This window comes from Eupeodes corollae, chromosome 1 (assembly GCF_945859685.1).
Source record: "Eupeodes corollae chromosome 1, idEupCoro1.1, whole genome shotgun sequence".
Taxonomy (NCBI): Eukaryota; Metazoa; Arthropoda; class Insecta; order Diptera; family Syrphidae; genus Eupeodes; species Eupeodes corollae.
This window is the reverse complement of record NC_079147.1, coordinates 184646481-184670725: the sequence shown is the minus strand read 5'-3', so window position 1 is coordinate 184670725 and position 24245 is coordinate 184646481. Positions and strand designations below refer to the sequence as shown.

General features: G+C 33.6%; 1 protein-coding gene across 1 annotated transcript; it reads left to right on the top strand.

The window, feature by feature from the left end:
- Positions 1 to 4243: 4243 nt before the first annotated feature.
- Positions 4244 to 22805, top strand: LOC129940457 (uncharacterized). Its single transcript, XM_056048803.1, has 6 exons — positions 4244 to 4645; positions 17031 to 17067; positions 17394 to 17632; positions 17730 to 17866; positions 21607 to 22327; positions 22414 to 22805. Exons 1-6 carry the CDS (start codon positions 4589 to 4591, stop codon positions 22516 to 22518), a joined length of 1296 nt encoding a protein of 431 aa, XP_055904778.1. The 5' UTR covers positions 4244 to 4588; the 3' UTR covers positions 22519 to 22805.
- Positions 22806 to 24245: the final 1440 nt, after the last annotated feature.

The window sequence follows — 24245 nt, the reverse complement described above, 5'->3', positions numbered from 1 at the left end:
AACAGATTTAGTCTTAATCGATAACTTTTGGTCTCTTAAACGCGTGCCAACGCGTTAACAGAGATATCTAAACTACTATAGAGTAGGGTCAACTCTTTTGCTACCAGTCAAGCAATTCGTGATGCAATTTCATCCAAATTAGAATATAAAATAACAGCCCCGATTATGAGGAATCATCTTTTCATAAGCTGTTTGCGGTGATTATTGCTTGTCAAAAACCATTTGTTTCAAAAAAAAAGAAAAAATGTTTGATGCATGCGCACCATTTCTCCATCACAAAATGATTGCTTTGAATAATTACTGCAATCTGACAGTTGTGTCAGCAAAATCGGAAAACCGAATCGGAAAGAAAAATAAATTTTTGACAGGAGCCGATACACAGTTTGCAGAATTGTCATACTTCAAGAGTACTAAGCTTGCTAACGTCCTCCTTTTTTATATGATAGTGAGTGCACTTAGATTAAACGGAAAGTGAAAGCTAACCCTCAAATAACATCAACTGAAAAGACTGCTGAATTCAAAATAGAATCTGAGAAATCAGTTCACCCTATGATGATAAGAAGAGTACCCTATGAAGAATACCACAACGCACGTTTTGCTAGGCATAAGCCATTGATTTCGCCAGTCAACCAGGAAAAACGTTTGGAATATACCTTTAATTACGGAAGCAAGTAAAAATGCTTTTTGTGATGACTTCTCTTCGTATGGCCATGAAAAAGTTTGAATACAATTAAATCACTCCAAAAAAAAATGACTTATAACATGACTTTTAAAACACGGCGCGCGCGGTGGCGATGGAGGAGTTATAGTATGGAGAGCTTGTTTTTATCGACGGAATTATGGAAAACAAAGTGTATATTGACATTTGAAAAGAAATTGAAGAAAAATGCTGAAAGGCTTAGTTTTTGACAATACATATAAATTAAAGAAGAAGTCTAAAAAAATATTTTTTTATTGAAGCATACGCATAAGTGGAATAACAGTAAATATACGTTCCGCTCGACAGCGTACATGCGTGAAACGCATATTGGTGATGAGGTTATTTGAGGTTCTTAATTGTATAAATTATATTAAATGAGGGATAGGGAACTTTAATTGATATCCATTGTACGCTTCTAAAAACATATAATTTTGTCATATTTCCAGCTAAACATTTCTAAATTCTTAATGAAATCAATCATTTAATTCATTATCAGAAGAGGAAAATGAAGTAGATGAATCTACCAACTCGTTTGAAATTGCTTACATAGATAATTTAAATTGATTTATTTTACCCATGGAAAACCCCAAGAGTACCATTGTATGAATTAAATTACTTTCCATTTTTTTGGCTGATTTAAATTTCGAAGTATGATTGATAAGGCTTCAGTTGTAAACTGTGAGTTTAAAAATTCAGTTGGATATTAAATGGAATTAGTGTCAGCCTGCATTCAGATTTGAATGGATGCAGAGTAAGAACGGTTTTATTCAGAATTTTCTGATGAGCTATAAATGCAATAATTGTAAAAATTCTTACTAAATGAACATGATCAGCTGAACTTTTGACATAAATAGACTGGACTTCATAGTAGAGGAGATTTTTCTTGGCTCACTTTCCAGTCAACTTTTCAACAAAGTTGACTTAAATGCAGGACAATTTTTTGGCAGTTGTCCAATCGGATATTAGAAACTTGCCTAGGGTGCTTCAAGCCCTCTGAGATCAGTTCATCTCACATGCGTCTTTATTTACAAGCTACCTGAAAATTACCCAGGGCCGGATTACGTGGGGCCTCCAGAATAGAGACTACGGAAAATTTTTCTTTCAAATTCCAACTAGTAAACACTAGCAAACATCTTTTACTTTGATATGTATTTTTTTTTTGCTGGGAAAGGCAGCTGCTAACTCTTGTTCATCGGCTGTTCATTTCTTTGCTTTCGTGCAGAATTTGTACACGTTTTTCACAGCCAGTACAGTGCGGCACCGAATTCTGATTGAGATATCATTGAAATCATTCGTGGAATCCAAACGAAATGATTTTGATAAATACAAGGAAGCAGCCCCATCAGAACGAGAAACGTGAGGTTGTATCCGCTCGATTACGGCAAAGTACAAGACGCCAATAAAAAATACAAATTATCCGCTTTCATCCCAGTGGGTGACCAGCAATCCGTTTCTCTTACTGAAAGATTGCATGCCCATGAAGCTGTACGTTCGACATTTGGATTCCTGAATCACATCGAGAAGATGGATGCTGAAAATTTGCACACTGCAGCAGAGGTATTGGTGAAAATGTATCCGGATGACTAGTCCTGGTAATGAGTTGGTTCATTGATTGAATCATACAAAAAGGAAAACAATTATGGAATAGATCAATCGCCGGAACTATTTTACTACCACATTCTCGAAAATCTAAATTTCAGAGCTACATTCCCAAACCTCGAAATTGCATTGTGAATGTATTTGGTTTCGATGGTAACAATTTCACTGGAGAGCGCTCATTTTCAAAACTGAAAATTATAAAAATTGGATTCGAACCAAGATGAGACAAAGCCGTAACTCCGAGAACTGGATTTCAACGGAGTCATCAACGATTTGTCGGCAAAAAAGATCGAAAGGTTTCGTTCGTTAACCCTAACATTTAATATCTGATAATTCGTTTTTCCGTTTATATTTATACATACATATGTATTTGTTTATTCAATACTTAAGGAATCTACTCGTATTCACAATAAAGTATTAATTGAAAAACTCGAGTGAAAAAAGATGGTTTACTTTATTTTGAAAATAATTTGGGGCGAGGGGGCCTCCGCTCTTTTATTACACCAAAGCCTTTGGACCTCTAAATCGAGCCCTGCTATTACCTACCATTGCTCTAATATAAACGTGTGACGCATTGTGTGTCTTGAATTACTGCGGTACTTCAGTGCCAACGTGCGTTAAAATGACGCAAGTTTGAACAAGTATTTATATTCAAGCGGAAATAAAAATAAATTTATAAAGTGTGTAAAGTTATTGTACGAACCTTTTTAAAATATTATGGGATCGAGATAAAATAGCCGTATTTCAAAATCTTTCCATTTATTTGACAAATGACAGACATTCCTATCCAACAAAAAACAAATTATAAATAAATGATTGGATACATAACAGTTGGATAACAATAATATTTGCATAACAATTGAGAAAAGGGAAATTTGTCAGTTTATTGAATTGAAAACCAACACTCAAGTCAACAACCGTAATCCTTTTTTGACATTTCATTTCCATCATCATAATATTTGAATTTTTAATAACACGATCCATGTATGGGAATGAATTGACTCAATACTCATAAATTTATCATCATTATTTATAAACTGTCGGAAATCTTGTGGACACTTTTTGATATTTCGTGACTTCTTCAGTTACGATTACGAGTATCATATCGATTAACTATAAAGGTACCTATCAGTTCGCGCGAAATAAATCCTTTCTCTTTTTATTTAACCTGGTGTAAACAAAACTAGACCCAGACATACCAATGTATAGATCATATAGAGGAAAACTTATTTCTCTAAATTTTAGTTACAAGTTTAATTGAATTATCAATGGAGATACTAAATCGTTGGACTCTCCAAAACGTCAACAGGATTATGAACGACAACCATAAAGGAGCAGCTCACGATCTATTGTACTGTCGATCAATCCATCGCCATATGAACGAGTTTTATGTTTTGAACTTCTTAAACGCCCATTTGATACTATTGCAATTCTCACGGACTAAGTGCCTAGTATAGGTACCTTACCTACATACCTTTATAGTAGGATGCCTAGTTCATACCTTGGCTATTCCTTTGAGTTTGGTGTGTTTCCTTAAATTATTATTAACCAGACTAAGACTTTTCTATCTTCTATACTATAAACTATATGAAGTGAAAGAAGGAAAAAGAAAAGCTGGAAAAATGCATGTCGCTTGCTGCCAGTGGCTATTGGCACTTTATCTCTCAAGTCTCGAGTCTCAACTTGTGTGTATAGCATTTTAGTCGGCCTCGGCTGATGGAGTTCTTTATTTTGTTCTGTTTTGTTCTTCACATTTACGATAGAACACTCGCCCCAAGTGACTCTCCAAAGTCTAAATAGAAAACTCGATAGACAGGTGAATGTGTGCTTCTTTGGATGGTGCTGCCGTAGCCTTTGCTGTTGCCGTTTCTGTTGCTGTTGCTGGTGCATCAGTGCACTCTTGGAAAATGGAAAATTCTCTGCAATAGAAATTAGCTTTACTGGCTACAAATGATAATCCAGCAATCATTTTTGATTCATTTTGAAATTTGCTCTTGAAGTGATCTGTTGTGTTATATTTTTGTCTCGCGATCTTTTATGATAATATATTCCGGTTACTATACGAGTTGGATTACTTTTGAATTGCAATTATTCTTCTTATTCTTCACCTAAGGAATTAAAACAACTTTTTTAAATAAAACTTAAGAACAATGAAGTATTAAAAACGAAAAATATTGTGGTTAGTTTGTGAAGTGTTGTTGAATTTTGTTTATAAAGAAAACGATAAGTTATTGTGATTTAGAGTTTTATAAAACTATAAATAAAAAAAATAAAATAAACTTAACAAAAATGAACCATTACAAAGTTAATTGGATTAAAAAACTGGCGTTTCTGGGATCGCTTATGGTGAGAAGTTTTATATGTTGACAATGTTTTAGTTTGGGTTTCAAGCTTTTTATGCTTGTCATTTTGTTGAACAATTTTTATTTAAAAGATTTGAAATTTGTTTTTTTTTTATTTTTTTGGAATGTGAATATTTTTAAGTAATTCCAAAGTTATTTGTTGGCAAACGTTCCTTTCGGTAAAATTTTAAGGTTCTACAATATGGGGAAGTTCCTCATAATTGTAATGATCGGTAAGTGAGTTTTTTGATATTTTTGAAGAGCTCTGGTGTTATTCAGGAATAAATTGTACTATAGAACCGAAATATAGCAATAACATGCTATTGACAGATTTAACAAATTTTGAAAATTTTATGATTCTGGACTTTTGGTTTTGAAGCTTGTTCACTCTCAAACATTGTATACTTTATTTTAGAAGATTTAAGCTGGGTATTAAAATCTTAGTTTAATTAAGGGAATTACAGTGCAATTGTAGAAAAACTGGGATTCGATTGCATACTCACTGTTTTTCAGAGTAAATTTTCTAAAATTTTGCATATCTGAGAACGCCTTAATTTAATTTTTATTTGAATCTACCAAAACGTCGATTTTTTTCCCTTTTCTGTGTTGCATTTGGAAAATTAATTGATTTATTTTTGATGCGTTTTGTTTTCAATTTTGATTGTGTTTAATTCTTAGCTAATTTGAATATTTAAAATAGGTTTTAGTAAAGTGACAATCATAACCAATGACAATCATAAAATTGGAATTGCTTTGAAGGATAGACAAAATATTAAATTATAACTTCAATATGCTCATAACGATTAAAAAACACTCAAATTGGGCCTTCAATTGATTTGAATAACGGTTTTCTATGATCGCGTTTCAAATTTGGCCCGCGGTGGGTTCAATATATCTAAAAAAGCTTTATTTCGAAAATATTTTAAACAAATAGAAACTTGTTTTTCAAATCTTTGTTTCTTAATAGCAGTGTTTAATATCAAAATGAAATAGCTTTGTTCGATTTAGACAATCAATTCGAAATTTATTAACTTTGATCCTTTACTTTGAGTGTCTGTGTTTCTTATTCCAAAGTAATTTTTTGTTCTTAGAACATAAACCATATTGACACATGGATTCGAATAAAAAAAAAACGATATTTCCTTAATAATAATCGAATATATTAGAATTCTAACTTACAATATTTTACTAAAAATTATTGCCGCATGGGAAGTTGTCAAAATAAGAAAGAAGTGGAAGAATAATTAGTTAAGCCATCTCATTTTATACAATTAATTTTTTACTCAAAAGTGCGATCTACATTTATAACAAATAAATTGTTAATTTTATTATGAGTCTTGGATGTAGGCACAGACATAACTTTTTAAGAAAAATGACAACTAGAGCTGATTAAGAGGAATATTTGTTTGACAGCTATCTTAATAAGACCAGCATAAAGACAAAACATTGTATTATATCGTTATCGCACTCAGCGGTTTAATTAAAATCTGATGACGTATAATAATCAAATTTCGCTGCGTCATTTTACTCCAGTTGATGAAGAGCTGTTGATAACTTGATATAATAATAATAACTACACCCTGATATAATGCCACAATTCAAATAACCTCCAATTTAATTTAAACACTTTAACCAAAAAAAAAGAAAAGTATAAAGATAACTACCTAACCTATGTTTTGTTAATTAAACTGTCACGTGTATAAATAAACCTTACAAAATAATTATGTATATTTATAAAGCTTCTTTTCTCAAAACGCAGTATCACCACCAATTTATGAAGAAAATTTAAAAAATCCGACTAAATTGTCGTCATCAGCTACCAAGCAGAAATATCAAAATAGGTTTCCAACGTAAAGGCATGTCGGCTTTGTCGTCGGCTTCGCGTCACTAGTATATAATTCTGCAGTATAGTTACTTATAGTCTGACAGTTTTGGTTTTTTATTTTTGTTATGCCGCCTTCAATTATATTATCTTAAAGAATTTCTCTCTCAACATTCGAACCGTAAAATCAGCTCCAGTGACCCATTTCGTATATCCCAATATAAAATGTCTTAAAGGCAATGCTGCCAATTCTATTTACCCACTCGCACTTTGCCCATTGTAAGCCAAACGACGACCGACGACAAGGTAAACCGGGCGCGAAATCGCAACAAGAAATAGAAAAAAAGTCAAAAAATAGAGTCAACATAGCACACTCCACATGGCACACTAAACAACCCACCACCCATCATCATCATCATTATCATCATGTGCTTCTTTTCCTCACCCTCCCTCGTAAAGTCTAACTCTCTTCACTCAATTCCAAAGCCTAACATCAAGTTGAAGAACAAGTTCAAAACCATTTTGCTATGGTGAACATATAATTTGGTTGCAGAGAGCTAACTTTTCAGCAATTTTAACAGTTCCATCCATGAAATGCTGTTTTGTTTGGCTTTCATCGTTAGACAGGGAGATAGCACCTGGGGATCGTAGGATGTCATAACAAAATAGAAAATGGTGGAATGTCAATGATGTCGATACCCGTCCACCGTCCATGTCCGTTAAAAATGAGTCAAAAAGAGAGAAGATTCCTCTGTCAAACGGAAATGTAGCCACCGTAATGTTGTCTCTTTAAGTTTGGCAACAAAATAAAACTATACTAATGAACAAAATGAGAACACAAAAAAACAAATTCCGATAGAATTGCATGGAAAAAAGAAAAGTAATAAATTTCACTGAAAGTGGTATTCCTTGTTCAGAACTCAATTAAAGTACCTGCATACCAGCTTCATCGAATGTTTTGCATTAAGTTATGTTGGGCTTGGTAAAGGTAAAGGTAGAGGTGTGCATATACCTTTATTAATCCTATATAACACTTGGTAAGAGAGGGAACGCATTTGAAATCTAATTTTACCTTTTGCGGAAGTTCATGTACGTTGGCTGATTCGTTCCGATCTGGTCTATACTTTATATTTATTTACATTCTTGTGCGCGGTGTGCATTTTTGCATATCTTTTTACTTTTATGTTGCTCACTTACCACCAGGTTTGTTCGTCGATATAGGCACCTTATCGAAAAGGTAATTAAAAACTGTCTAATATACTTAGGTTTCCAAAATGGAGCATTGTGATAATTGGGTGATTTTGCAATAGTGATAGATAGTTGCTGTATAAAATGTGGTGGTTATTTGCAGCAGTTCACATCCAAGTGCCGAACATTATCAGAGAAACTTTGAAATCCTGCGCATATTATGGCGTTTTGCACGAATAAAATAAATCAATTTATTTTTGATCTCGATCTGTCAAACCAAAAATGTAGCTTGTTTATGCATTCCATGAGAAAATAAATTGATTTATTTTTGATTTGAGATGAAATCTGTATATCTGGCGAGAGGTCGTGATTTCGATCCCTGCCTATGCCACCTAAAGTTTTTTCACGGGTACTGCCTCTTACGAGGAATTGACAAATTTTCCAAGAGTAATTCTTGTTATGAAAAGTGCTTTCTCAAATTTGCCATTCGCATTCGGCTTAAAACTGTAGGTCCCTTCCATTCCTGACAACAGTACTCGCACACAGAAATGGTTGAGAGTTGTCAGTCACTAGGCCCTAGTGTTCCATGCGCCACAAGAAAAAAATCAAAATTTTCAAAGAAATCGTAATTTAACTTTGCTGTGTCTTCCGCAAATGTCAAAATCAAAATATGTGTCTTAAATAATAAAAACTACAAAAAAGTACTTATAACTGATTTAATCAAAGTTTGATCCATTTCAAAATTTATTTATTACATTTGCAAATTATGCTCATTTTAAAATTGAAACACAAAAACATTTTTTTTTTTTCAAAAAAGAACAAAAATTGTCATCTAGTGTGGGGTTCAAAGAGGCTAATTTAAAAGGAAATATTTTTTGTCAATCCTATGTAAATCTTAATTAGATTAGATTAATTAGGGCCAATCAATGATAATAATAGCTGATCATGCTTTTTCATTTAACTGAAAGCTGAACTTTATTACTCTGTGATTTATTTATTATCTGCTGAATTCCATTTAATGGTTTTTGTAAAAGGGTTTCAAGTATTATTGGAAAAGAAATAAGCAATATTTCTTTACAAGACAAAATACAAATCGTAATGGAGTGTTTAGCTTGCCAGATGAGTGTTTTGTAGACTATAATTATTGTTTTTGAAGGTTTTGTACTATGAACAGAAAGTAGTAGATTAGTTTGAAATGTATGACACTAGATTAACTAACTACTTGCCTTTATCAAAATTTATAATGTTGTCTAATTATTTGTAAATTATCAATAATCATTTTAAACGTCAAAAACGTCAAAAACGTCGTTGTGTTTGGCGATTGGCAATTTGAGGAAGTTATATCTACAAATTCAAACAAAAAACAAAAAACCTATGTTTCTCTCATTCTATGAAGCTCTTAAATTTTAATGATAATCGCGGCATCACTTTATGATAGTACATAAGTTCGCCGCAGTAAATAAAATACCCACCAATTTGATAGCAGCACACCTTTCACCCGTTGGTATTGTTCATTGGTTGATTGGTGGATAATGTGATGCACTATAATTTGTTGCCATAATTTTCAAGTACTTCCATTAAAAGAAGTGCAACTGCTTTTTAGCACAACATAAAATTCACTCTTAAATCTTTTTGTTTTATATTTTTTTTTTTTGTAGATTAGAAGGGCAAGGAGTTTTGCTATTGATAGAGTTCAATGGCTATACATCATAATAAACTTTTTCTTACCTACATATTGATGGGAGTATAAACCATAATAGTATAACATGATTATAGCCTTTGGCTGACAGAAAGAAAATGATGCTCCATTTTTGTTTTTGGTTCACTTACTTTATAATGAAATTGAATGTTAACATAAAAACAAGAACAGAAAGAAATACCTTTTGTTCGATATATATCTTGTAAAATTGAATCGACGACGGTTGAAGGTTTTATGCGGTTTGATTTGGTCTAATTTTGGGTTTTGCTGAAGAAGCCAAGTAGAGCATGATTATAAGGCTGAACTCAATTAATGCACACATAAACAAGAATAGGAGTAGTCAGTAGAATAAATTTAGACAAGTCAAGAATAAAAACATAACATAATATCCATCATAAAAACATTTTTTTCAAATGTTTACATAATTTTCATAAAATTTAAAAAATGGGAACAATTGAAACACATAAAGTTTTTCTGGTTGTAATCTCTCTATTGTCGCTTCCGTCATTGCCACTGTCCATAAAAGTTACACTTGCATTGAAGAAATTGAACACTGAACAGCTTTCAGTTCTAGTTAAGTGCATTGCAAACCGTCTCTTGGGAAATGATCAGATGGCTGAAGCTTTGTTCAGGTGGTCTTATAACTTACTTGAGTCCCTTAGATTGATTTCTAAAGAAAGCTCTAAAAATTTTAAGGGAACCGTTCTCTAACTGAAACATTTGTATCTCTTGAGCACCTCAACTGAGGTTGACACTACCTTACCATTTGAAACACAAAATAGCCATCTACCCTTCACAGTGAAAACTATTTTTAAGGTTTTTAAAACTGTCCCAAATGAAAACTAGGATCATAAACTGTTTTTGTATTACGTGTTGAAAGATAATCCATATGAATGCAGCTTTTATGGCTATAAACAATTCCCTGGTGAAATTGCTATTTGTTCTCTCAAACAATTCAACCGTAATACCTGTACTTCTAGGAATTCGCATCAGCATAACCTACATCATAATTTCGAATCTACTGTTAAGTAAAGAGATTCATTTTTTAGCCGAACCGCACGAATGTAGAATGCTTCATTTGGCTCAATATTGGATAATCATTACAACATTACAACGTGTACCTAGAGAGTCAAATCCAATGCTCATCGTTATGTCCTTTTTAATCTTATCCTCCTTTAACAATTATATTTAATCAAAGTAAGGGTAGTTTTAACTACTTTTATAAATTGAAAAATAATTCGAAGAACCAAGACAATGAAGAAATCACAATATAAACAAAATACATAACATTAATTATGCCACATACATACATCACTACGGACTTAGTATTAATCCTCAAAAAAACAGACCTCGTCCTTTTTACACGGAAATAAAAGACCCCAGTAATTGTATCTCCTTCAATAAAAGGTGTACCACTAATTTTTACCAATGAAGCCAAATATCTTGGTCTGATCTTGGACAAAAAATTAAGTTGGAAACCTAGTATTCAGGTAAGAGATAAAAAAGCTACAGTAGCTCTTTTCCTTTAAAAGTAAGCCATAGGAATTCAACCTTGCATAACCTATTAGCTATACACATTGGTCATCCGACGAATACTTATGTACGGGGTTGCAGTATGGTGGACTGCACTGGAGAGAATCACATACTACGACAAACTCAGTAGAGTCCAAAGCACTGCATTTCTCTGCATAAGCGGGGCATTAAGAACCACACCCTCAGCCTCGTTAGACACTCTCCTCCTTCTTACACCCCTCGACATATTCAGCAAACAAGTGGAAGCGAGTACAGCTATAAGACTCACCGCTTCATCTCAATGGACCAACAACAATGTGGAGCACTCCATCTTTTTAAACCTCTTTGGTTCAATACCAAAATACATAGACTTCACTATTCTAAAACCCCAATTTGGAAAAAAAAGTTCCAGGTATCCATTCCATCCAGATATGAATGAGAAGACAAAAAGCCCCTGGATGACAAAAGCATTAATTTTTGTACAGATGGATCCAAGACAAATCTAAGCATCTCATTCCGCCTCCCTAATCATTGTAGCGTCTTCCAAGCGGAAATTTTAGCGATCAAAGAGGATCTCTCCTGGCTTAGAGAAAACGTGATATCAACTCCTGATATCCGCATCTTCTCTGACAATCAGGCTGCTATCAAATTCCTTGACGGTGTCTCAACCAAATCTCAAACGGCCCTCGATTGTCGATCGTCTCTTATGGAGATGGCGCAGCAATTTAACATTCACCTCTGTTGGGTGACGGGCCACAGAGACATCACAGGAAATTGTAGAGCCGATGAACTGGCTAAAAATGGAACCGTCATACCTATTTCACCTGAAAGGAGAAGAAAGATATACCGATAGCTACATGTAAACTTCTGCTAAAAGAAACAGCTTTTGCGATAGCAAACTCTGGGACAATTACCAACATGCGCAGCCACAAAACTCATATGGCCCTCACTGGACCTAAGGCGCTCTTAAGAATTGTTATCTAAAAGCAAACTTCATATTAGCTCCCTAATGGGTGTCTTTACGGGACACTGTCTTATAGGCAGACACGCAATACGACTTGGTGATGCCTCAAATGACTTCTGCAGGAGCTGTATGGACAAGGAAGAAGAGGAAACCTCCTCTGCACTTCCCGTGCTCTTTCAATAAGACACAAACTTCATCTGGTAGAATACTCTTTTGATAATCCCAGTGAACTAGCTAAAAAATATATCAAATATCTCCTTCCTTTATAAAAAGCTAAAAATGGTTCGAGTGGGTAGGAATTCTCTAGATTTATGTGGTATCACAATGGGCCTTTTCTTTTGGACTAAGTGTGTGGATTAGGAATCCGTAGCCACTTTAACCTAACCTAACCTACCTAGTCGGGTCGGACTTAAACTAGTCTTTGAAAATAGAAAAAACAACCTTTTAAGTTATAGCTTATTACGTAAAAGATTTTGGCACAACATTTTACTAAGTAGCAGTTTCTAAATAATTATCAATTTACTAAACATCTCCAAAATTTTGGACCTTTGTTTCGTTTTTCTAACTAATAAATTGCTTATCATCTTTTATTAAAAAACTGTCATCCGTACAAGTCTCAAAAGTGACAGTTGGTGGAAATAAAGTAAACAAACTATTAACTGGAATTCCCAACTCCATTAATTTTTTGTTTTAAGTTCAAAAATTGAATAATTGGTACAAAAATATCACGACGCACGCACGGACTAGAAACAAATTCTCACTTAGCTCCTAAAAAGCCTCAAGGCTAAGGCTGCATGCTTTATTAAACTTTAAAAATATGTTAACAACATAAGCCCCATAAATCATTGTGATGTGAATCCTCATAACCAGTTTACCTCTACTTCTACTGATTATTAAATCCAATTAAAACGTTTTTCTTCTATTTCACTATCATCATAATATCGCTTCGCCACACATATTTTACTCCCATTAACAATCTCTGACCAAAATACATTTCTTTCCATTTATACCTACACAATTTCCATATCCATGTGTCCATGTCCAGTCTCCAGTCTCCAGCACAAGTTTTTATACAGACAAATTAGGTCAGTATTTCAAAGTCCCGCTGGAAAAGTGCAAACGCATACCTAATAAATTCTCTCATCATGGTCATTCATGCATTTTGTATTAATAATGTTTTTTTATTTATTTTGCAAAATTGTATATTCATTTACTTCATATAAAAATTATTTATAGAAGCAATAGAAGAGCTACTTTACAAAAAAAAAGGAGAACTTAATCGAACACCAACCACGCCACCATCACCACCGCTATAAGTCTGCCACCAACACTTAGTTTAACACCCCGTTCACATTGTTTTGTTTGGTTGTCGCATCGATGCACATCAGTTGCATTCAAACGGTTTATCGCGTCATCTTAGCTAGAGAACTTGCGATTATGTTTTTTTTTAACTTAATATTCGAGTCGGCCGACTCTAGGTATATGTGTCAATTAGTAAATAAAAAAATGCAAATCACCATCAACAGTTTTAATGCACATACAACAACAATTATAAGCTTTAAAAGATGATAGAATAGGTTAGGTTCTTATTTTCTATGCTATTATTTTGTTTTTATTAATTACTCTTTACTATTTATTGGTCAGTGTTATTGCAGCATCAATGAAAAAAATATACCTACAAAATTTCTCCGCATCGTTGCTTAATTGCAGGCAGCGCATTAAACAATTCAATCGATGACAGGAGCGTTAAGCGTTTAGGCTACAAATAAGGAATAACTACTTTGAAAAAAATCAAAGTCATGTTCTATTTTCGATCTGAACCAACAAATCCAAGGAATTTTCTGTTTCTTTCTATTTTACTGTGTGTTTTTTTTTTGTGGAAAGCGATATGCGGCAGTGCCACAGTGCGGCGGACATTGGCACCCAAGTGGAAATGATGCAATAACAAAATCGCGAATTAAGTTGCATAACGGAGAGGAAACGGTCAGTTATGTATCTACTACTATACTAAATGTACTCTCTACGTAATATGTTGTAGCATCTTTAGAACATAGGAATTAGACCGGCGCTAGTTCAAAACTTTAAACTAGAAGAAGTTGTAAATACCTTTCACATTATTCTCTTACCGCACAGCGCACCACAATCTTGCCACCTGGTTGGCATGGCAGTCCCAGCCAGTATATGAAATGAACCTATTCCTCTATAGGTACTTACTCCAAGCTATTGTCTTTCGCCTGTTTCGTATATAAACATACAAGTTTCATCGATGCATGCAATTTCATGGACCTACCTTACCTCTCTATGGTGGACAAGATGTCATTCTATGAATTTTGTGGTAGCTTCCTCTTGTTAGTTTTGCTGTCAGAATATCAGCAATGTGAAACATCACGAAGCGGTATGGTGTGTGCGGCGTGCGGGGGATATAACAAAAGCAAAGAAAACCATGTTCTTTTGCTAACAGTTATTGGCATTGTTTCATCGTTATAGTGGTCATCATATCATTGATTAGAAATTTCAGTTGATTAGTGTAACAGGAGCCTTAATGACTCTGCAATTAATGACAACACGCAATTAAAATCGAAATAATGTGGAAATTGTTTTTTTTTTCTTTTCCTAGCAGTAAATAAATGTAATGTTTGTTTTTGTATCGAAGAATGTTGCTAGTACATACAAATTAGACAGTTCATGCATAATATTTAAAGAATTTTTATGCTTCAATTGCGTTGGTAGGACTTATAGGTTCAATAATGGAAATACCGTTGAATATCGTAACCCAAAAGATTCTATACAATGATAACTTGCCAAAAAGTGTTGAATTTTCACTATAATACTTTTTTCCACAAAAAGCAACAATGTTTATTTAGGAACTTTAAAATCATAACACTAGATAAAGACATTTACACATTATTGCGTTTTCCTAGCACATGAAATACTATTGAAATTGTTTTTTGTTCTCATTGTATTAGTGTAAATCAGTGTACGTGTTAACGAGTGCAGTTGATCTGCCAAATTTCTAGCTGAACATATTTTAAATACTGTATTAGTATTAGTGCAAGAGAGTAAATCTCCCGAAAAATATATACCTGCAGATTTAATCTTAGATCAAAAATAAATCAATCTATTCCAAATTTAGTTGTGACAGATAGAAGATAAAAGATGAATCGATTTATTTTCCCATGGAAAACCCCATTTGTTAAGAAACAGACCCTGGTATAAAGTAAGGGTAATTTTTAATAAGGACAAGTAATTTCAAAGTTGATTTAATGCCCAGATAACTTTACTTTATGATAAATTGTGTTTTTGACGTTAATAAATTTTATTTAAAAATAGAACAAAGTAATGAAAATGTTTTCAAAATTGACATTGGTAAATTTTAAAACCACTAAATTATGAAAACTTGGAACAAAACTGTTAAAATTGTTACTAAGCTTTTTCAACCACATGAAATTTGGGTGAATTTTATAAAACTATAAGACATTTAGTTCTACTTTAGAATAAATTTAATTTAATTCTTTTGATGAGACTTATTTTAATATTTTATCATGTGGCAATACAATAAACTGATAAAACTATTTTGTTGTTTTATCAACACAAATAAAGTCAAATGTAAACACCCTCAGTGAATATTTTGGCAGATAAATGTCATTGGTAATCATTACAAGTTACAAATTATGACATTTCGAAAAGTTGTCAACGTAAAAGATTATTTTTCTAGGACTCTGAGAGTAGAATTATCTGATATTTTCAGTCGAAAACCAATTTGTATGTATTTTAGCAGCATTTTTTGGACGTTTTTATTTATTATTGAACATCAGTTTTTACGAATTTTGCGTAGTAGTTTTTGTAGATTTTTATAACGAAAACTGACTGACATTTTAAAAAACCGTTGAAAGATTTTTGTTTAAAAATTATATTTAATTGGTATTACTTTACATTATATGATATACGCACACTAAGACATTCCTCTAAAAATCTTTGATTTCGATTCTAGGACCTACAAACATCAAGAAATGTCAAAATTTATAATTCGAAAAAAAAACTTCCTATGTGAAGTTAAAAAGGCAGTTAAGGTGCAGCTTTGTTGGAAAAGATATATTACGTATATTATCATCAATATTTTATGTAACGTTACACAATCACAAATATTTTCCTTTCTCTATTCCATTATAAGTTCTGTTTTAAATTTTAAATAAGAACCTTAAACTATTCCAAAAACTGCTAACATTTTCTTCCTTAAGCCCGTGGTAGGTAAGTACACTTCCAATTATAATAAAAAGTCTTTACGAACTTCCTTACTCATTTAAATATTTTATCAAAGGAACAACATATGTAGCTCTAAAGAGGTCTGCATAATATCCAAATCAGGTCAATACTAATGTCTCAATATCAGAAACAAACCTATCCATGACCAAATGTGTGCGTTTCTTGTTTTTCTGTTAAAAAAATACACAAAACTTTAACTTTAGAGTTTCAAATTCCAACAGACACAATTAATTGCATTGGCCTCAAACCCAGAAGCAGAAACCTAGGTGTATGTTCGTTCTGCCTCACTTCAGTAGTTAAAAAAAAAGAATCAAACACAAAATCCAGTTCGTTCTACCATTGTCGAATGGCTACCAATAGTCAATTCAACAGATTAATCCAGATCAGAGATTCAGAGCAATTCAGTGAGTCGTAGTCTATAGCTTCTTATAACCTACCTATGTATAAAGAAGAAGAAATTCTCAAGAAGAGAATGGCACTTGGCTATTCATTTTTCGGGTGCATTAAGTTGTCGCTCCCACTAGGTATGTTCATGGAACTATACGACTCAGTGCGCGACTTGCTGGACTTGACTATAAGATACTTTCACCAAATCCCCGAAGATAGATTCTTATTTTTTTAGGTTATGCAAAATGATAAACGAACATCCCACCCTGGATATTAGATATTTAGAAGCAGGTATATAAGTGCAGAGCGAAGATACACTAGAAACTTGAAAACAAGAATGAAGGTAGTCTCCCATTATAGTCGAGCACTTAATTTATCAAAGATATTTCTTTTCTTTCCCTAGTTGAAGCCCATTGCATCGCGTAGCTATGTTATAACTCACGTAGTGAAAACTGATATAAAATCTGTAAATAAAAACCATCAAGCCCAAACCCATATCTCTAATGTAATATAATGCACTCTAGTATCTTATGCATTCATTCTTACAATTGCAGGCAATCGTTGGATACAGCAGAGCCCAAGATTACGACGGTGAGTAAGTGCAGTAAGCGAACTATCTATTCTCCAGGCCCAAGGGAAAAGACATGATATGTTGTACCAAACTCAGACCCTCATACTATATGCACATACCTTCCACAATATATTCAAACATAACACAGAAACTAATTAACGGTAGCATAGCTCGGCTGTTGTTCTTACTTTTCCATGTAACATTCTCTGGAACTACTGAACAAATCCTATCACACTATCTTTTGTATTCTTTCTCTTTGAATTTAATTATCACACACGCACCTGATGATGGTGGATCTATCTATCTATCTATCTGTCTTGTCTACCTATTATACTATATCTTACAGTTGGTGACATACAGTGCTCATTCTCAACGGCACCAGGGTCAAATGTTGATGATTCGATAACGGCACGACTTAAGCGACCTGCTGGCTTTAAAGGTGCACCCCTATTTGCTGATGATCGAAGTGTGAACCCGGAGACAGATCGCAACTGTGCGATCAAGCAAGATCCCAATGATCCAACTGAATTAGCTTATAATTTGAAAATTACGGACTTTAGTCGATGTGGTGTATTAAAGAGAAATGTAAGTTATCCAACATAGATAGATTTATGTATAAAATAATTGAATTTGTGTTCAGGTATTATAAATTGAATTAATCTAATCTTTTTGCTTTATAAAGGGTTTTGTTCATGTGCGAATATGGTTTCCACAATTCCCTGGTGTTGTGATGCAATCAGATCAAGAACTTATTATAATGTGTAAGCCTCCGGAGCCAACTGTGATTGAAAATAAAGCGGCAGGATTTGCGGGAAGTTTGTAAGTATATATATATGAAATTTAAGTATTAATATTTACTTATGGATTTTTCATAGGTAAAGTAAATCAATTTATTTTTGATCTAGATCTGTCAAAACACACATTTTTCCTGCTGTTGCATTTCGTGAGCAAAGTAAAATAATTTATTTTTGATCATACCTGTAGATCTGAATATTTCGGAAGATTTGACACTTTAGCGCACTATTGTTAACACGTACACGAAGTTACTCTAATGCAATATATTGGCAAAAAAAAAACAATTCCAATTTTGTTCTATGTGGAATTTACCCATGGAAAACCCCAATAGTGCTTGCTTCTACACTGTGATAAGATAGCGTATTTTTTCTGGTTTGGACTTAAAAAATCATACAATAGCCTTGTAATCGTTATATTTGAAGTTTGAACCTTAGTTCTACAGTTCATTGTGACTTAATTTGGCCAGTTTTGAAAATATTGGACAAGTATATTATGACATAAGTACCAATGTTCTGTAGTTATATCTTCTCGCATCGTTTAAAAACGAAACAATTTAATGCGCAGTTTTGACTTCTGGTACAATTCGCGATAAGTTCAATTGCTAAACTTTTCTGATTGATAAATGCAATAGAAGGCGAAAATTTCAATTGTCAAGCTCCCGTCACAACAAAGTCAGAAACTAAAAGAATAGTTGAAAGTAACACAATAATTTGAAAAAAGTACCTATGCTATAACTTTATTGTTGCAAATAGACTAACTACGGAAAAAGATGCGTAGATATCGGGATGGCGCTGATCCATTTACCATTTGAAAATCCCGAAGAGCAATTTTGTATGCTGTCCTGACTAAGTCGGGATTCAGGTCTAGTTCTCGTTGAAGAAATGGGTCCACATATCAGGCAGGGGCAGTGAACGATCTTTATGCCCTCCCTGTTTGGCACTACATTTTTTAACTAGAGTTTTTTGAAACCCTTGAGCAGCTTTATCTCTTTAATTTAGAAGAAGAACTGTCATTCGTGGGGTTCAGAAGAAGACCAATGGAAAACGCAATTAGTTGACACTACCTGTTATCGTATTTAAATTATGAACTTAGGTAACTGTTACCAATTTTGACATAAGAATGTGTATTACATTTTAAAATTAAAAATTGACTATTGAATAGAGTTATCGGATCAAGGACCGAAAGTAAAGGTATCCACAAGCCACTTTATGCGTGAGAAATTTCACGCGGGGCACTTCGATGCACATATGAAACATTTCGCAGTTAATGTAGCAAATTAAATATCTTTTTTTTTTATTTCGTTTATTTTATTGAATTCAGAAAACAGTTTCTATAACGAATAACACAAAAATAATGTTTACTTAACTTAATAAGGAATCATATAATTATATTATATGCATTATAATTATATGGAGTTCCTTTTTAGTGGGAATAATGTGCCTCCTTTTTTTGCATAAAGCTGTAATATCTTGTTGAGTTTGAGACAACTGCAACCGTATATAAGGCTCTGCATCGAGACGGGATCTATATTTTGTTTTGGTGCCAACATATGCAGAAGAATTATTTTAGCTTTCTCTGACAGTAAACTGAACTTGTCTTTCAACATACACCAGAATTCTGATAAAGACTTCTTTATTGAAATTTTTTTTATCGAAGAAGCTGATGTCAGGTCAATCAAGCACTAAAATTGCAGCGATGTAAGGGACGGTGGTTTTTATAATACCCATACGTTTTCCTTAATGTTTAGGTGGAATTCGTCTGGAAAATAGTTTAGGAAGCTATCCAGCAAACGTACTAGGTGGATATGAAACTCATTTAAAATATCATTGGGAATGTCCAAAGCTATTTCTCCTTTAAATTCTTTGAGCATTGGGAAGGTGTTTATGTTTCGATTTTTTTTTATAGATTCAGCCCAAAACTGGATTTTATTTTTAAATGCTTCTGTTTTGTCACTGGCATCGAAAACAATTACTGGCTTTCCCTAAAGTAATACACTCAAATCATTTTTTTAATATATCTAACAGATACGCCAATTTCAATAACCAACACTCATTACACAACATGTTCCCCAAAACAAAGTTGTCGTCAATGAGGGAGGTTCTGACTTCAGCTCTCATTTCGTAAAGCTGCGCCAGTGTTTTTCTGCGAGAAAGCCAACTTACTTCAGCCTGAAGAAGTAAAGACGTATGTAGACTACCGACTACTTTAAAAAGCCTTATATTCTTTGACCGTTAAAAGTTAATTATTTTCACGCTTTCGTCCAACGTCTGCAGAAAAGCAGAACTTTTTGAAAGGACTGTAGATATTGGTAGCGCACAAATACTATTAAAATAGCCAACCCTGCAACATCCTTTGATTCATCCATTTGCAGCACAAATTTTGTGACTTACATATTCGTAAAAGTAGAGTAGCTTTCACATTCTCCGCTAAGGGCCCTTTCACACTAAACGAATCCGAATCAATCAGAATCACTCCGAATGAAGTTGAATCTGATTAACCAAGATTCGGCTTCGAGCGCTCCGTTTAAATGTGAAGGGATTCTTTTCCCGCCTTCAGACCGGACGAATCTGGTTCAATCAGGTTTGATTCGAGGTCGCACTTGATTCAACCTGTCAGATTCCTCGTCCGGTCAGTCTTGAATCAACAACCATACGAGGTGGACGTGGAGTTATTAATTTCAGAACTTAAAGAAAATAGTGCGATGAAAGGATTTTTATAGATTCACGTTGATTCAGCTGGTGTGCAAGAGTGGAGATGACGAATCAGATTCAACTTGATTCGGAGTGATTCTCATTGATTCGGATTTGTTTGGTGTAAAAGGGCCCTAAGTCTCCGATTCGTCTTGATATTATGTTATTTGACAAAGGAACGGTGTCAACAAATTTGTTGGCCTTTTAATCCAAGAATAATTCAACAATGTCTTTATCACATGGCTTTGGTTTTCAGCTATGAAATGGGCTTCACCAATTTGGGCTTTTCGGAGCATACCAAGTAGGACGCCATCAACGCCGTTCACTGTCTTTGGGTAATAAGTTATAATGGTTTGAGATTTAGTGGGTTCAGTACACTTTCTTTTGAAGAAATTTGTCGGTTTACTTACGTAATCTGAATGAATCCCTTCAAAGTGACGTTTCAGTTTTGATGGATATATTACACTGTTCGGCAATACTTTGCCGCAAATTACTCAGTGAGGTTTGTTGTCACTTGTCTCAGCAAATCCAAAATTCAAATATGATTCGTAGTACTTCCTTTTAACTGATTTTTTTGTCTGCAGCATTGATCACCATGGAACTAGTACTAGACAAATCGTCAAGCTCAAAATCTTCAGCAATCTCTAACGCCGCTGTCTATATTACGTCATTTTCCTTCACACTAAAATAAGTGTATGGAAAACCGAAATTGGACGAACAAAATAAAATCATTGAAATCATTTTGTGCGGTTAAATACTTAAAAAGCAGAAGTTATTAACCGGGGATTACTTTTGTACGTAAATTATCATTTTGTTTGGACATACTCGTCAGTTGGTAATTCTTCGGCACCCTCGGGTGCTTTTACGAAGCATTAATTTGCTTTTTTCAAAGATCCAGACTTATGAAAGCGATCCATTCGAAAATTGTATGATGCAAAAGTGTTCCTTACAACTAAGAAAATTATACTTCTTTTGAATAAATTCCCATAAATCTGAACAAATTGTTTTAAAATTTTAAATTTAGAATTGTTTCCACATTTTATGGTTTATAACCTTAAATCATTTTTATTTCAGCCCACATGGAGCTCGAGTATCTGGTGTTGTGGAAGAAACCCCCGGTCGTTTAGAATACGAAGTCGCACTCTACAAAGAAGCTCCGCCCATAGCAAGAATAAGCGGTGCCAATACTCCTGTGAGTACAACGAAAGATCCGCCCGCTTCAAGTGAACTGCCTGTAGATCAAGCAGTTCCAATTGGAACAAAGCTCCAACTTCGTGCTAGAATAAGTGCTGTATCAGTTTGGAAGTATGTTAAGTTAATGGAAGTTACCGTCTCACCTGATCCAGATGCTCCACATGCGTTGGGAGCAGTCTCCCTTGTTCGTGATGGATGCAGAAATCGTGATTTTGCAACTATTATACCCCATCAACCAGCACGCTATAGAGATCGTCATAACGAAGTGTTCCTAGATTTCGAAGCTTTTCTATTGAGTTCGATGAAAGAACGAGCCACGCTATGGATTCATTCACAAATCAAAGCTTGCATGGATCCCAGTGATTGTCAGCCCGATTTTTGTATGGATATTTATGAACCCTCGGGACATGGGCGAAAACGAAGAGCTATGGATTATCAACAATCTTCAAATAAGACAGAATTTACAAGGTTTAAAGAGAATATCGAATATACAGTGATTATGCCAGGTGAAATTGAAATGACACCGGAACAGGAAACATGTAGAAATGTCCTCGTTATAGCTGGATTTTTAGGATTGTTACTATCGATTGCAGTGACTTTTGTAAGTATTGCTATATTATTCCCATTTTGACGGATTCTCATATAAAACATTACCTTGAGCTCATATTATTGACTTTTAAAATTTAGATTTGCACCCTAGCAGCACGTCTCCAAATGGAACAAAAGATTAAAATGAATCAAATGGGTCCAGGTTATACATCGGGTTATGCTGCTCGAACAATGGTTCAATAGTTTCGACTGAATTGACGCTCAATGCAACCATTTAGTATGGCAACGAATTTAGTAATTGTTAAGTGAAAAAAGTCTGTCCTTGTAATTATTATAACAATAATAATTTATTTAAAAAAAAACATTAGTTAAATAAAATTGATTCTATTCCATGATGGGGAATATTGAATATGCATTTATAAAAACTTAGGCTTATAATGAAAAAATAGTATTTAAACAATGTTTAAGCTTTTACTGTAGATTTTATTTTTAAAAGAATTTAATAAAATTTAGACATGCTATGAATATAAGAAATGAATAAATGTGACTGATAGTGATGATATTATAAATGCTTTTTCTTATTTTATAGAGACGTCATCTTCCTTACCATTTTTTTTTATTTATTTTTTTTTAACAATCAAAATTAAAAAAACTGCATTTTTGATCACTAATTATTATTAAGACACAACCCAGCATTGTTCTGTAGAGGCCAGGATAGCCAAACAGACAGACAGAATCGGGGACCAACTCGACGTATCTACCATAGTAATGTTATGTTTGATTAAAAACTCGAGTTCAAAATTTGTAGCCAATGAAAACTTGCACTATAGTTAATATATGTCGCAAGTAAAAAATTGGATAGAAAATTTGACAGTTAAACTGACACAAGTTCCAATTATTAAAAAAGTACCAATATATTGAAATGTTTACATTTTTTACAAAAAAATATATTCACGCAACGTTGTAGTACCCGTGGCGTGATGGCTAGTGCGTTAGACTGTCATGCAAGGGGTCTTGGGTTAAATCCCTGCCTGTTCCACCTAACGTTTTTCATGGGTACTTGCCATGAAAAAGTGCTTTCCCTAGTTAGCCGTTCGGATTCGGTATTTAAACTGTAGGTCAATTCCATCTATGACAGTATTACTCGCACACAGAAATGGTTGAGAGTTGTAAGTCACTATACAAATTGTATAAAATGACAAGTTTACACAAAAGTGTTTACGTGAACACCCTATAATCTTATGTGCTTATATGCGGCGTAATTTTTACTTATTTACTTATTTAATAACTTTTTGTAAAAAATAATAAGTTGCATATTTTCTTTAGCAAGAGTTCTTGCAATTTTGTTCAACCATAGATAAACAGAAAGATACTATTTAACAAGAGCTATCACTAACTATGATGACAGCTGAAACTTCGCAACAATATTCTAAAATACGTATGAACAAAAAAGAGAATTAATAGTATCTATAAGGGTCTAAAAAGTCTGTTGAAATTCTTTTAATAAAACCAAGAATGGAGTTAGCTTTGGCAGCAATATATTCAACATGTATGATAAAATTGACTTTGAGGTCAAAAACAACACCAAGGTCTTTCTTTTCATTGAAAGTAGGATAGTAAGAACGATAGAATGAAAAACATTGACATTTAGAAACGTTTAAAGATAATTGATTTTTCTTGCACCATTCAATAAGCATGTTAAGGTCATCGTGCATCAAGCGGGAGCAATCATCAGTTTGGTTTTATGCATCTATTAAACTTAATATCGTCAGCAGATAAAAGTCTAAGAGAATTATGAAAAATATCCGGCACGTCATTAATAAATAAAAGAAATAGTAAGGGTCCCAGGTGACTACCTTGAGGCACCCCTGATGAAACATGTACAGAAGTAGAGAGAACATTACCAATGGAAACAAATTGAATGCGTCCTATAAGATAAGATTTTAACCATTGCAAAATATTTGAATGAA

Bases quoted from the DNA above. Each gene is read 5' to 3' on its own strand.
- LOC129940457 (XM_056048803.1), top strand. From the start codon at position 4,589: ATGAACCATTACAAAGTTAATTGGATTAAAAAACTGGCGTTTCTGGGA. The intron at 4,646-17,030 runs GTGAGAAGTTTT...TTACAATTGCAG, and splicing joins CGTTTCTGGGATCGCTTATG to GCAATCGTTGGATACAGCAG. The intron at 17,068-17,393 runs GTGAGTAAGTGC...TATATCTTACAG, and splicing joins CAGAGCCCAAGATTACGACG to TTGGTGACATACAGTGCTCA.